At 41.7% G+C, this 15,965-nt stretch overlaps 1 protein-coding gene across 50 annotated transcripts in view; it reads right to left on the minus strand.

Moving 5' to 3' along the window:
- The window catches only part of FNBP1 (formin binding protein 1), a 93,341-nt gene that overhangs the window by 22,849 nt on the left and 54,527 nt on the right, over window positions 1–15,965 (minus strand). For 23 of the 50 annotated variants that reach the window (XM_085593884.1, XM_085593838.1, XM_085593857.1 and 20 more), the window contains 4 exons: window positions 7,763–7,891; window positions 5,882–6,028; window positions 2,243–2,440; window positions 688–870 (listed from right to left, as the gene is read on the minus strand). In XM_085593884.1, coding sequence (XP_085450010.1) covers window positions 688–870; window positions 2,243–2,440; window positions 5,882–6,028; window positions 7,763–7,891 — 657 coding nt within the window. Of the gene's footprint in view, window positions 1–687; window positions 871–1,254; window positions 1,282–2,242; window positions 2,441–5,881; window positions 6,029–7,762; window positions 7,892–15,965 lie in introns of all 50 variants that reach the window. The other 27 variants (XM_085593872.1, XM_085593874.1, XM_085593876.1 and 24 more) reach the window with 5 other exon arrangements.

The following is a 15,965-nucleotide window of genomic DNA, read 5'->3' on the forward strand; positions in this document are numbered from 1 at the left end:
CTTTTGCACACAGAATATGATTTTAAACTGTGCATCATGGCATTGAGAATTGTGTCCCAGTCTCCCCTGACCTGGCAGCCTGGCTTAAAGCACACATGGACCATGGAAAAGCTTTGTTACCACCCAGAATCAGTTCCCCTTCCTCCTCTCAACAGATTCTTATGTCAAGACTCAGAGTTACTGCACAAACTAACACTGCAGCACCTGAGCCATGAGCTGAGTGACTGGAGCAAAGTTCCCACTGTCACATCATTCCAGACTGAACTTTTACAACTGAAATCACAACTATTGTCTCCTAGAATGCCTCCTAATTTCCTCATCTCCTTCTGACACAGACATTGAGATGAACCCATCCTGCAGAGAGAAAAACTAAAGACTTCTTACATGAGCATTACTCAATGTTCAGCTCCTCCTTCCATATTTTGTGCAGCCTCTCCTCCCCCAAGACACCCAGATGGGTCATTTCCATCAGGAACTCTACTTTTTGTGGTTTCATCGTGGGGGTTTTGACTACAAATGGCTATATATGTTGGGAACCCTTGGATTTGTCTGCATGTTATGGTAAAACACAATGGAACCGTTCACAAAACAAAAGTTTTTACGTAACAGAACGTGCAATAAAAGCGCAAGAAAGAAAAGAGAGAGAGAGAGAGAGAGAGAGAGAGAGGTATCCAGAGGAGAACTTACCCCGCGCTTTAGGCTCCTGAAGCAGTGGATTTTGGGTTTGGAGGTCATGAACTCGTTGAAGCGATGGGAGAGGGGTTCCTTTTGCTGCTTGGGAGACTGGGGGCCGTTGGGAACAGCAGAGGGTGAGGCAGAGGCAGGGGGAGGAGGAGGGGGCTGATGGGGGGATGTTAAAAGGGACATAAGCTACGTATAAGAGATGGAGAAGTGACAGAATAAAAACCAAAATAAAAAGATAAAACACAAAACGAAAATAAGCATCAAAACCAATATTTGAAATCCAGAGAAAAAACCAATTAAATAATTAAATATTAAAGGCCATGGTTTAAAAGAGGGGAGAAAGCAGTAGTTAAAAGTCGTGTTAAATGAAGAGTTGTGATAAATGAAAGTATTAGTAAGTGATGCAACAGAAGAGTAACACAAAAGTATTTTGAAGGAAGCTCATGCAGACTCTTCCATGCAGCACTATCCCCATAAATTGCCCTGTTCTGCTCTGTGGACAGCTGCAATAATGCATATGGATAGAGCTTTCAAATACCTGAATTTAAATGGATCAGATAAGGAAGGTACCTTAGTGCCCAGTAGCGTTTCTATTATCTGGAAAACAACAAATCACATTCCTTCCTGCTTCCAAATCATACCTCAGCAACTGCATCACACTTCACTTGTACAGATCATTCTATGAATTTGCTCAGGAGTTAGTCCTGGTTGTGTTTTTTTTTCTGTCTACACTGATGTAAGCACCAGACAGCGAATCCTCTCCCACACCAGCACTACAGGAATGACCCCTTGTGCACATGGAGATTTTCAAAACTCAAGCTTAAGTCGTTTGGTAAAGGGTCAGAGCAAGAGTGAGGTCAAAAAAACGAAGCTATTCTGGGCTTCCATCAGTGTTACTGAAACCTGATTGAGTCCAGTCCCCCTGACACGTCCTGGTAACCCCAGATAAATGCTGCCATGCATTATGGTGTAAAGTATGACAGTGGGATGGAAAAGGTTTAATGGGTACATAAGTTAATATGGTCTTTTACAGTCAACTGCTCAGTTAGTTCTGCTCCATTAGTTGTGCTTCAGAGTGAATCCCAGCAATTCCCTGCTCCCAGCCACCCACCTGCTGACCCCAGTGCACAGACTGGAAAGACAACGTGAATGGAAAGCCAAGGAGAATTTGAGGAGTGTCAAAACAGTAACGCCACACTGAAGCTTCCCACAGGTAACAATGTTAGTTGGCACACATGGCACTAGGTAAGTGGTTTACAACTCCTTCTCTGAGTTAGGAACAGAAATGGACCATGGCAGAGACGTGACAACTTAAGTTAAATTAATTTAAAAATTGCAACATAATTAACAAAATTATACAAGAAAATAAATAATTAAAGTTATAAAGAAACTTAAGTAACCAAAGACTACAACAAAACACCATATTAAGACATCAGTTATTAACTTTCTGAATCTAAAATTCTCTTTAAAAAAACTAATCTTGCCAAGATTACTAGACAAGACACAGGTTATTGACAAAACACATACTAGCACCAAGCTCAAGTTTGCAAATCAGTACCTTATTTTTCTTGATGAATGGCCATAACTTGCCCTTGGATTTGCTACTGAACTTAGGCTCTGACTTCCCATCCCCTCTGGAGTTGGAAAGGCTGGATTCAGACACTGTCCTCTTCATGGGCTGCGTGAAATCCTCAAAGTCAACGTCTCCCGGAGGCTCGAACCCCGATTTAAAGGCTTCTATTACCATCTGGGAATCCTGGAATGGGACAGACCCAACACAAGTGTAAACATCTCAGGTGGGGCTTGACATCAGACTGGTGGTACATTAAGGCAGAACAAGAACATTTGTCTATGTGGGACCAACCCTGGGAGTGACCAGGCTCATTCCTGGCAACGAGTGCCCTTCCAGAGCCCAGGATCAAGGCAAGTTTCTCCACCTTCTGCTGAAAAGGAGTAAGAGCTTATGAACTTTACTTACTAGAAAAGCAAATCACACTTCAGTAAGTGACTCATAGAAAAGATTTAAGGTACAGGTTTGCTGGGAATACAGCTGTTAGCAAATCAGAGAAAAATCCCAATAAAGACTCCTATAAAGCAGAGCTCTTGTGTGGTTACTCTGCCACAAGTCAACAAGCTGGTTGTGAATTTAGTGACAGTAAATGGCTGTAAACATTTAATGAGCTTTACCCAACATCTGAGCAGTCCAAGGTCACACCAGCAGCCCTGTGCCCTGGTGTGGGAGCCACTGAAGCCACATTACCTTTTGGCACTGCAAGGAGGATCTAACTCAGCCACAAACTGGCTGTAGACTGTGTAAAATGGCTTTGCTCTTTTGTTTTGTACAGAGAGAAAAGAAAAAAACCAAATCAAAGCTGAACCAATCCATAGCATTCTTCCTACTCAAGTCTACAAACAAAATTAATTATACATAAGATCAAATTCAGACCTCAGTTTGCCAAACGCATTGAGATTTAATGGACTCAGGACAAAAATATCCTAATAGACTTCTTATCTGCTTGTTTTGTTGGGAAGAGAGATTATGTTATACTCTAACAGCTGTATTCCAGCATCTCTAGAGGTGCTGTGCATTGGCACACAAATATTTTATTCTTCCCTAGAGAATAACATCACTGCCCTGTTACATAAAAAGAACTTGTTGCTTTGAAGGTATTTCACAGGTTCCGTGAATGGTTGTAGGTAAAATGCTGTTCAGGAGAAATCTGCTGGGATATAAACATATCCAGAGGCCAAGCTCCACTGAGCAAAACATAGATACAGCAAAAGCTTTGCAAAAGTCTTCATGAGATTGTGACGACCCACATGGATTTTAGATCCTCAGTCTAGCAGGTGGTGCCATGAAACTCCTGCATGAGTTTTAGGCAGGTAGAACAACACTTTCCATTATCCCATCCTTCTTTGAAATTAAAACTTTCTGAGATCTAAACTTAAAGATATTTTTAATGACAGACATGAAAGCAAGATGAAGAATGATTAGAGAAGAGTGAGGAAAAGAGTGGGAAAAGCTGAGAGAATTGGGATTGTTCAGCCTGGAAAAGAGAAGGCTTTGGGGAGACTCAGCTGCTGCCTTCCAGTACCTAAGGGAGGTTACAGGAAAGATGGAGAGATTATTTACAAGAGCTTGGAGTCCCCATCCCTGGAAGTGTTCCAGGCCAGATTGGACAGGCCTTGGAGCAGCCTGGGATAGTGGAAGGTGTCCCTGCCCATGGCAGGGGGTGGCACTGGATGGGCTTTAAGGTCTCTTCCCACCCAAACCATTCTCTGATTTTAAGAGATTACACTATGTTATATTGAATACTCCACTGGTAGTTTATCCTGTGTATGGAGCTTTCACTTTTTCACCTCTGAATTTTACACTGTTCCTTCCATTTATTCAAAACATCATTCTACTACAATGGAGCTAAAAATAACCAGCATGCTCCATATATCACAGAGATAATGTCATAACAGGAACTCCAAGCTCACAACAAATTCATTTTATCTGCTGCTAGAGCCCTCTGAATCAGGTTCTGCACAGGTTCACCTGGCAGTCTCCACAGCTCACTCTTGCCACACGACCTTTGTGTTGTTTAAGTGGTTAGAAAGGCGAAATGGAAAAAAACCAAACATTTAAAACTAACAGAGAAACACAGTAACAGGGAACCCAGTATTCCCTGCTAAGTCCAGGTAGTTTCTATTGGCATTAACAGGAATTCTATGCAGTGCAATGAGGGCATAAAGCAATCCTATTTACACTGTTGCACATTTAGTAACTAATTCAGCACTTCCATTATAATCAACACAGTTAGAAATTATTGCCCCAGAGAAAAAAATCCTTGATGATATTTAAGGAAAAAGAACTCTTAATGAACATAACTGTTTCCAGGTAGAACACACTAAACTCTTTGTAGCTGCTCAGATATAACTATTTTGGGTAAATACATTTTTGTCAGCACAGTGTTTACAGGAGATCCTAGTAAATTCATTTATCAGTGCTCAAAGTCATCATTTTCAAATGTCATATATAAATGTCCACATCATGGACTTATTTGTGATCAAGAGAATATAAAATTCACCCTGATTCAGACACCCAGTTTAATTTTCATGTGTGTTTTGCTAAGAAGACTTGGGCAGAGTGCAAGCTGAGATATGAATCTCCCCAGCAGGATTTCACCATTCAGCACCAAAAGCTGTACCTCAAGCAGGGTATGTTGTTCTAATGTGGGACTCGCTGCCCCAATTCCCCTTTTCCCACCCAGGGAATGGTTTTCAGATCCCTGAGTATCCTCTGCTGCTCTCTGTGAGAGCAATTGCTGAACAGAGAGTAGAGGATTAATTTCAAAGCTTCAGCCTCGGGGTTATGCTGCCAGTTCATGGCTCCAGGCACTGAACAACTCAGAAAAGATTCCAGTGAAAAACATGTGTGGGAAATTCAAACAGGCAGCAAGACACATGCTGTCAGCATTTGAAGCACTAATGTGATCCATGAGAAAGGCTGGAAGAACAGAGGCTTCATGTAGGAAGGGAGCAGATCCCTCTGCAAACAAAACAGAAAACACATTTGGCCTTGTGGTCACCATACATCAGGAAACTCAACCGAAATCTTTATCAGCTTTTCTATCAGAGAGGTTTCTTTGCATCCTGTGAATGCAAGTGATGTTCAGACATCAAGATTTGCTCATTTACAGATTGCCAGCAAACCTCAAACCTGCAAAAAAATATTTCACAGAAAGATTTTGCGATAGTTCATGTAGGCAATAGTTTAAATACTTTCATTATTACAAAACTAACGGGAATTAAAGCATTTCTGAAACACAGTTTTCTGACTATGAGACATATAACTCACCTTTATAAGAATTGGTGAGTATCTGAAATTATGTCAAACATCGCAAGCTGATGCCTACTTTTAAACTGCAATGTTTCAAAAAATAATTATCCTAATAAAATGAGAGAATATTCCTTAATAAAAAACACCAAAAAAATTAAAAAGTATTGCAGGAAAGGCATTTCTGGATGTTAAGTAGATTTGGGAAATAATCTGAGCACATCCTGCCCCAGACAAAGCAGCTTGGGACAAGAAGCTGTTCTTTGGTTTAATTCTATGACTGCAAAGCTCCTGTGCTGAGCTTGGGCCCAGGATTTCAGTCTCCATAAAGTTGAGACTAATACTAAATATGAGAACCAACAATGCAACACTTACATTCTTGTGATCCACTGATTCTGCAGCCTTTGTGATCTCATCCAGACACTTCCCAATGATGGGGATCACTTGGCGGTCGACTTCTGCAAAGGTTTTCATGGATTCACCTATCCTCACGATTCTTCTTTCCTCCATCTCTTGTATTTTCTAAAATATTACATTTCATTCAGGTCAAACATCAAGATTAACTTCACAGCTTCACCCAATTTTCCTCTCCAGCTTACATCAACTACTTTAAAACTTAAGGATTAAATATATTTTTAAGAACAAACTAGGACAGCTGTTCTCAGGAAGGCACCAAGTGATATTGTTCCCTCACACATCAAACTGTCATTCTTAAAATAATCTCTTTTACTATTACTGGAAATCTTTTCAATTAACTTTTTATGTTAAAATTGCTGATTTGTCAAACCCCAGCTTTAGACTTTTGTAAGGATGGTTCCTAAGGCTTTTAAAAGAATTTCTGCAACAAATTCTTTTATTTTCTGTGCATGTTCAGAACAATCTCATTTTCATTTCACTGTAGAATTTAAGGAAACAAAATTCTTGATGTCTCCCCTTCTTTTCCCTAGAAGGTAATTTTTAGTCTTTAGGGAGTCCTGTACATCTGGTTTTGTTCACAATACATCACGTATTGATGAATTCATGTACAACAAAAACATCACAAGTTGTTCACAGCACAGCTCCTCACTGATCAGTGGATTCAGTTCCAGGATCTCAGCATCTCTTCCAGGGACCTCTGCTTTACCACGGAGGGAAACTGAACATGGCATAATTCCATTGTGACAAATAATACAGGATACAGAAGGGCATGAACAGGAGCAGCCTGTTTCACACTGGGCTGCAGAAGCAGTCAGTTAAAAATCCCCATTGCCTTGACTGACCCACAAGCAACATCAATTCCTTACAAAACAACTTATTCCCACATCTAGAAGCAAGCCCTAGAGCTCACTGGTGCACTGACAGGGAAGGGGGCACATCTGCAGGACTTTACCATGCTCAGCTACAGATGAGAATGCTCCTCAGCTCCAGCATTTGCTTGATTTCAGGAACAGCTTATCTCAAGGCATTGGTTTGAAATACCATGAGGCAGAAGAGGAGGTGTCCATTTAGCTCACAAGTTTCAGCAGTGGGTAAGAAGTGCGTGTTTGCCACGCAAATATCAGCTACAGCTCATCTGGTGACAAGCATGTGACACATCCTCCCTTGAAAAGATTGTATTTTCCACTTCTGATGCTCATGACCCATTACAAGGGAACAGTCATTTAGAAGTTCTGTTCTACTACATTACCCTCAATTCATTCATTCAAGCACAAACTCAGGTCTTCACTCAGAATGAATCTGATGGCTTTTTTATTCTTCCTCTGCAGCCTGTCCTTAGGCACCCTAAAACACCATCAGTAGCTTGCTTAAAACGCTTTGGACTCACTGCTGCAGAATTATTGTGGGTCACATTTAACCTTGTGTGCAGCCTGATTTGAACACAGGTTATGAAGGGCTGCTGGACTTCACAGATGCAGCAATGCCCAGCTGCCTCCTGCCCCAACAATGCCAGTGATGCTCTCCCTCATCCCCAGCTGTACAGACACAGGAGCTGAACAGAGAAAGATTGTGAGGATTCCAAAGGCTGTCCTCATCTGTCACGACACTCCAACGTCACCTTCCTTGTGTGTTATTCATCCCTTTATATCTAATTTAAGAAAAAGGGATAATTTATCCTACCATCTCTCAGGGTGGCAGAGTGCATGTAAAATTTGCTAAGAATGACCAAAAAAAAATCACCAAAAAATTAAAAGTCAGGGTCAGAGAATTGAGGTGATGCGCAATATATTCTTATCACAGGATTATGGGCTGCTCTAGAGCCCTGCCAGTGACCCTTACCTGGAAGATGTTTGGTATGTGTGTGTAGTAATGCTCATGCTGCTCACTGTTGAACTTCTGTAGGGTGGAAGAATATTCAGCTTTGCTGTCCTCTGCCATCTGATGTCTTAGCTGGGCTTGCTGTCTTGCCTGAAGAAATATCAAAAGAAATTTTATAATTTAGGCTACATGGAAAGCAATTGCATTGTGGTAACTCCTCATCTTGCTATCCAGGAACACTATGAGACTCTGAACACCAGCTTTGGGTTTACTCCTCTTCTGTGAAACATTCAAGCTGCAGTGTGGACAGTGCTGCTGCTCCTTTCTGGGGTTACAATGTGCTATTTTGTGAACCATTTTGCATTCCATGAACAACCTCTCTTTGAACTGCATGTCAAACACCAGAACAAGTTGGTCCCTCCACCTGCCCACGGTTCAGGCACCTTCCCAGCACATTCATGGACTCACTTCTTGCTCCCCCTGTGCCCTGGTGGATGTCACCTGATGCTTTCCTCTGATGAGCTGCTTCCCTGTTGGTGAGCAGCGTTTTCTGGGGAAAGGGAAGTGAGAAAAAAAACAACACTTTGGTCTCATTTTAGCCAACCTAATAATGACAAAACCTCTTAACTCTGTGTGCCCTGCAGAGCCCTTTCTCCACACTCCTCACACAGCCCTGGCATGAAGCACACAAAGAAAAAGGAGCCTGAGCAGCAGCTGAGATGCCACCCTTCCTATTTTTACCCACACAGATGATTTGCTTTGCTACCCAACACAGCAGAGCACTGGGCAATTAATCTCACTTCTTTCCCTAGAATAATCTGTCCCCAAGTGACCCTTTCATGTTTCTGTTCCCAAGGCCTTCTGTTACCAGTTTCACTGCCCAATATTCTTCCCTTTTTGCCTCACCCATCTGTTTGGTTCAGGATGCCTTTTCTTTCCCTGTCTTTGGCCTTCACAGAGCAGCTCTTCCTTCTGTTCTATTCCAAAAATCCCTAGGTCTTTGCCACACTGAAACTCCCTCTCCCTGGCTAGAGCTCTGCTGCAGAATTTCTGAATAATTCCTTCAGACAAGGCAGAGAAATGTTGCTTTAAAAACCATGTTTCAGGGGACACAACAGAATAAAGAATTTTAGCATATTTTAAGTGGGCTCCCATTAAAACCAGTTCAAAAAAGGGTTATTCTTTGAACTGTTCCAAGCAGACAATAGTTTCCTGACATGAAAACCATGAAATACCAAATCATGGAACATTTTTGTAATCATAACTGGAAGGTAACAAATTCTGCCAGGAGGTTTCAAATCTCAATTTGTAAAGAAGTAGCCTTCCTCCACATTTCTGGAGTTTGCACATCTCACCTAATAATTTATTTCGCCTCAATTCAGATATTGCTTCTGCAGTTGATTGTAGGAATTTCACAAATCCCCTTCACATTCTTTCTACAGAAATAATTCAAGCAGAATGAGGAGATACTGGGCACTAAGTGCATCACAGGAGATGAAACAGTAGCATCAAATGGAGAAGAATGTGACTATAACCAAATAAGTGAATCCAATAAAAGACATATATTCAACTTTGCTTGTTCCCAGGAGTTTTAACTGTCCACTAACTCCTGAAAAGAATGAGTGCCTCATTCTAGAAAATTCACCTCCTGCAATCAAATTCCAAGAAGCCACATCAATCATTTCCTGCCCAAGTGCTATAAAGTTTATTAAACTTTACCATCCACACACCCACATGCAGCTACATTAAATACAAGTGAAAACAATATATCCTCGTGCCACAAATACAAATTTACCAGGAAAACAAAGTCAGCCATGGAAAGGCAGCAGCTGTAAGAGTGGTTCACACTCATCTCCCAACCCCTTCCTCACGACCCAGCTGCTGCAGATCAATATCCATTTGTGAGGCCCATTCTCCTCATCTACCTAAGAGGAACCCATTGTCTGAGCTGACTTTACACCAGCCCCACTCCCACTCATACAGCTGTCTCTCCTTTTCTTTTTTTAAAAATAATTTTAAATACTGCAACTCAGGAATTTGTCCCTTGACTCCATTGTTGAAGCAGAAAAACAAAAAATCCATTATTACACATTTCCAGGCAGACCCAGCAAGCATTAAAGCCATCAGAGTTCATTTTTATGAGCAAATTTATTGGCTGGATATGACAAAGTAACTCTGAGCTAAATGTATACAAGAGTAGACACTCAGTTTCCAAAATTATCTTAACTGGCCCCAAATAAGAGGGGGCAGCAGATGAGTAAATAAAATTGGGTGCATTCCAAAACCAGAACTTTTTGTATAAGAGCCCTAGTGATGCTTTGTTTCTCTTGGCCATTTAATGCATTTGGCAAGCTTCAAACTGTTTAAATGTCTTTCCAATGAGGTATTTGGATCTGAAAATAAATATTTTTTTAAATCTAGAATTTTTTATTACTTCATTTCAGTATGTCACTTCCTCTAACATCATCACTTCCAGTATTAACAGAATTGTACCTTATAGTGAGACTCCTGCACTCTGTTGAAGCACAGAGTGATAAAAACAAGTCAATGATGTTAAGTTTCACATTTAGAGTAATGGACGCAGTAGCACAGAACTGCAGAGAGTCACAGAAGCTATTTCAGGAGTAATTTATAGCTGGGATTTGCAGAAAATGAAGTTTTGCTTCTTTGCTGCTCACTTGTGCATGGAAACAGCATCAAAGAAGGTTTTTTGGGGGCTTCTTAGAGTTAATGCTAAAAGATTTGCTCTGAACAGTATTTCCAGGAGGACAGGCTTTGGAATAATTGGGGTCTGGAAAACCAGACGATGACTTCAGATATAGAACAATACTGGGATGCAGCTTTCAGTCAACACATTCCCTCCTTTAACTGGGCAGGGATGAGTGAGCAAGAGCTCAGTTTCCAGCCCCATATGTGAAACACAATCCACCTCCACAGGCTGACAGATTGCTCAGTTGTAAGAGATGTCAGGGCCAGGGACTCTGTATGCAGCAAAAATTCCCCTCTTCAAAGGAAAAAAGAATGAGGTCACCTTTCAGCACTGTAGAAAAGCAAAAAGGGTATGTACACCTGAGGGGTTTGTGGGGAGATCAGCAGTGTTCTGCTTCCAAATGCCTGGCACTGCAAAGATGCACAGATTCCACACATCTCCCACCCCAAACATACCTTTGTAACAGTTTTTTGACCCAAAATAAATGTGCACAGTGGATATAGGCATTGCTTCCTTCCCGAAATCTGGGTTTGTTAAGGCAGCTCTTGTCTGAACTCATGTTGCAGCACCAAAACCAAAAGCTCACAAATGTCAGGGCTGGTCTCATCCAGAAAAGTGCTCCCCAAAATGAACAACAGCCCAGGAGCTGCAGCACCTCCAGCCTTGCAGGGAGCAGACAGGGAAGCTTTGGGCTCCCCCTGCACCTGCAATCGGATCTGAGCAGCCACACCAGGGGAGCGCTTCTGCAGCTCTGAGAGAACACCCGAGGGAAAGGAGTGCAGCTCTGATAGACTGAACCAGGTAACAGCTCACCTGCAGCAGGTAAGGCTTATTGTAGGTGACCTCCCTCAGAATCCATGCAGAAATTCCATTAAAGAGAATCAAGCCCAATCTTTTTCTCTTTGTTTAGACAGCCTTGCTGCTTGATGGGAAAGAATGCAGGGCAGTAGGTAACTGCAGAGTAGTATTAACTTGCAAAGTGCTGATTTCTGTGGCTGTCTTCAGTATTTTAAAAATATTCTTTAAAAAAATCAGGCCTCAGCAGCACACCCACTTTAGGTGAAATACACTAAATGCAATGGCCATATGAGCTGTCAACACACCCTGTGGAATCTATCTCTTAAGGTAGTGGAAGAGCAAAAACATGGTTCTCTCAAGATGATTTTAACTACATTTCCTGCAGATTTTCTTCTTAACAACTGAGTTGCAAAAAACAGACTCCCAAATAACAATGAGTTAGTTCAGATAAATTACTCTACCAGGAGCTCAGAGATGCCAGAAAGGAGATGCCAGGGTAGGACACTGCACTGAAATTTGACTTAAGTATTTATGGGGCAATTTCTTTCCCTTTTAAAATAAGAAATTAGAAGAAAGTTAACCCTGCAAACCTTTGAAACTCATGTTAGAGAGATATATTTAGTGTGAGCCCACCTGCTTGAAACCACCTGCAGTTCATCAGTACGATGCAACTTCAGCAATCAGTGCACAGCAGAATGAGACCAAAGAATGACAGACAAGGGAACTTATCCATAATCCTTGCAAACATTTTACTAGCAGCACTAGTAAAGCTTTATATATTGGTCTGAATTAAATCAGTCCTCATACTTTATGCCTTTGAACAAGAAAATTGAACAGAGAAAGGGAATATGGATACTTTATGATGGGCACTGTCAAATCTGAAAGTGTAGGAAAACTTTTGAAAACTGCTACACTTTACATAAAGGCTCTTAGAGAATTAAATACTTTCATTTATATTGATCCATTTACCTTCTCCCCCAAGCCTCCTTTGATAGGAGATGCAACTTGTGATGAAGTGTAGGAGAAATTTTTAAAAACCAAGTATATTTTCTGCCATTTTGGTCTCCAGTAAAGAAAAGAATGAGGATATTTTGCTGAGAACAATTTTCTGAGACACATTCCAGAAACAGCAGAAGGGTCAATAGACACACTGTCTTCTGGGTTTACACAGACAAAAAATGCAACTCCTCAGGGCTGTTATGGTGGGAGTGATATGAATAACTGAAAAGGGCAGAAAAAAACTTTGGCTGTTATTCAGCTGGTCCACACTAAGTGGAACAGTTCAACTTCTCAGCAGTCACTCTTGTCCAGAATGGCAGAGTTTCCAGTCAAAACTTTGGTGTCACTTTGTTTCTTCTTTCTTTTCTCCCATTTTGCACCCCCTCTTTTCTTTCAAACTCAGACAGCATGTGAGATGCATCACTGCCAGGCCACTGCCTGCCAAAACAGATCTGTCTTTGGCAAATCAAAGATCAGACTAAATTGCAAACACAAAAAAAAAAAAAATTCACCCCTGCCCCCTCCCCTCAACTACCCAATCCCTTTAAAATAGCTTAATGATAAAGGCAGACTCAGAAACACTTCCCCAGTTACAGGAATGCTTTCTATTGCTCACAGATTTTTCAGCTCCAGGCTTTGGCCCTCCCTCCACGCTGCCCTGCGAGCATCGGGCACCAGAGCAGCAGCACTGGCAGCGTGGGCAGGGTCATTATTAACAGTGGGCATCCTGCCACAGACTCCAAAACAGGGCCAAGGCTCCAGGCTTGGATTTACATAGCCTCCAAATCAAGCTCCACTCTTTACTATTTTACAATAACCAGTTGGGTCTCTCTGAACTGGCAAGAAGAGAAAGGATTTGAAATTTGTTTTCCTGAAAGAAAAACAAAAAAGCAGAATGGGGGGGTGCAAAATAACAGCAGGGAAAGAAACAAAAAAGAAAAAAATCTTTTAACATTTGAAGAGGTGGGGGAAAAAATCTGAGACTCTGTGGATCCCTGAAGTCTTTTGGCTGAATATAATATACAAATTAGCAAACCACTGACAGAGGATGGAAAATCTTCCTCACCACATCTCAGGAATTGTTATCTAGTGCAGTCTCACTGCACACAATTCTGCCAGAATTCAGAAACTCACACTAACAAAAGATCTCTCCAAACAACACAGTCCTGCTTCACAACAGAGATGGACTAAATTAATTAAGAAGAACAGCACCTCTGAGCACACTTCTCCAAGGCCCTAGGGAATAACTGTGCCTCAGACCCAAAAGTTTGTCTCCTTGCACTGCCATTCTCATGTCATGAATACTAAATAACAAAATTCTCTGGATGACTGAACTGTGAATCCCTACAAACACCCAGGAGTTTTCCACACAGCTCAGAGAAATGCAGTTCCATGAGGATATCTGGCAAGTTTAATTCATTATAAAAAAAGGATAATCTCTGTGGATGCAAGGTTATGTGGGTTTGATGGAGGAGATAACAAGAAAAGATGTATTTGGAGCACTGGCTGACAATGTTTAAATTATTTCTGGAGGTCTGTTTAGTTGTACTACAAAAACAATTAAACTCTGCCATGTATAAATCTGGGTATTGAATATAAATAATGGAAATTATTTCTTGAATATAAATAATGGAAATTTCAGGACTGGGTAATAGATTGCTTAGCTCATACTTGGAATACTGGGCACAGTTCTACTCCTCTCTCTCCAAGAAAGAATTTACAAACACAGCCAACACAGAAGGGACAGTCAGGGTTGAAAAAGTTACCAGGACAAATTTTGTAGCCTCGAAGATCAATTTTATGGCTAAAACACACAACTTTGTCTCTCAGGGAAGTGGATTAGTCTGAGTGACCAGGATGACGCTGAGCTGCAGCAACAAGGGCTTTCCCAGCAGAGATAAAATCATTGTCCCCCTCTACTCAGCATTTGTCAGGCCACACCTGGAGTGTTGTGTTCAGTGGTCCCCACTATACAAAAAGGAATACCTGGACAGACTGGAGAAGGTCCAGAAAGGCCACAGAGATGATCCAGCACAGGGAAGCTGTCATGTGAAGAAAAGCTGGAGAAGGAAGGCTTAGGGTACCTTGTCACTGTGTCCCAAGGTTTGAAGGGTGACTACAGGGAAGATGGACACTGTACAAGGAGACACATGGAAAAGACAAGGGGAAATGGGCACAAGGCACCCCTGGGGAGATCCCAATTGGGCACCAGGGGACAATTTTTCACAGTGAGACCAATGAGCCATTGGAATAATCTCCCCAGGGAAATGGTGGAATCCCCAACATGGGGCACAATTCAGCTGAAAAGGGTTCTGGGCCATCTTGTCTAGACTGTGCTTTTGCCAAGGAACACTGGGCCAGACAATCCTTCAATTCCCTTCCAGCCTGGTATTCAATGATTCACTGAAACTGAACAGCTTACAAATGAAATTAGCTAAATTCTGAGGCCTTCTCATGCAGGTAAAAAGATTTATTCCAATGTTTTGACAGAAAAAGAATGACTATAAAGAAGCTTTCCAACTGTACAGCATGAAATAATTGCTTTGCATTAGCTTAGAACACCAGTTCGATTGCACTGGTGATTCAAACTAAAGTTGTTTAATTCAGAAGATATTCTTAATCCTCCCCTTCACACTCCTTTTACCTCTCTTCAGCAATCACCTCCCAAAATAGTTGTATTGTTACAAAACTCAGTCAAATTGCCACGTAGAGCATTGCTGCAGGGGAGCACTGCTAAAAGGAAATTTAAGTTCAGTTGGATTTCCTTGCTTTACACTAAAACTGGCTGGTGATCTGTTCTTTGATCTCTTATCACCAAGCACAGGGCATGTATAGGGTACATATGGAGATTTATTAAGTTCCCCAGACACTCCTGCTGGAGTCATTAACTCTCTATTGAGTAGAAATCGACCCTCTTAAATTAGTCATGATTCCAAAAGGGAAACAGCTGCTCTGCACGGAGAGGCAGGGATGGCAGGTTGTAAACAAGATTTACTCTTCCAGAAATGTAAATTGCTCTCTTGAGGGACTCCCTGAGTTCACACCGTGCATCATCCTTTAGGAAGGAAGTGGTTCAGGAAGGAGACTGGGGTCTGCATAACCCAGAGAAATAACATTAAATCACATTATGCAGCATTTGAATTGATGAGAAATCTGACACGCATCACAAGCAAAGACACAGAAATGTAGCCAGTTCCATTTGTGGAGCAAAAAGAAGCAGCTGCCTACTCAACATACAAAAAACCCTCACCACCACACACGCAAAATCTTCTGCAGTGTCAAACTCTCCAACAAGAAATGCACAGCCCAGGCCCTCCTGACTGGGCCTGGCACACCTCACCTAAATATTTCACCTTGATGCTGCTGCTGTATCTCTACAAATTCACAGCAAAGAATGGGAAAAGCAAAGCCTCTGGGACCACTCAGTGCAGAATTAATAACACAAGCACTGTGAGTCTTCTCCACCTTGCAAAACCACCTTTGCATTGCACTGCCTTTCCTACAACGCTGGTACACTCATGGAGCCAGTGGGTGCCTTGGTGTGGACAGGAGAGGGAAGGGATAAAAGTAGCACCATCACAGAGTGGATGACTTGGCATCTCCTGAAAAATTAGGCCTGTTAAGCAGTTACAGCCTGCAGAAGGCACATAGCCACAACCTGTGGCTACGGTGAAGTTCACTGCTGACAGACTTTGCTGACTAAACCTCAGGGGGATG

Source organism: Lonchura striata, chromosome 17 (assembly GCF_050655825.1).
Source record: "Lonchura striata isolate lonStrDom1 chromosome 17, ASM5065582v1, whole genome shotgun sequence".
Taxonomy (NCBI): Eukaryota; Metazoa; Chordata; class Aves; order Passeriformes; family Estrildidae; genus Lonchura; species Lonchura striata.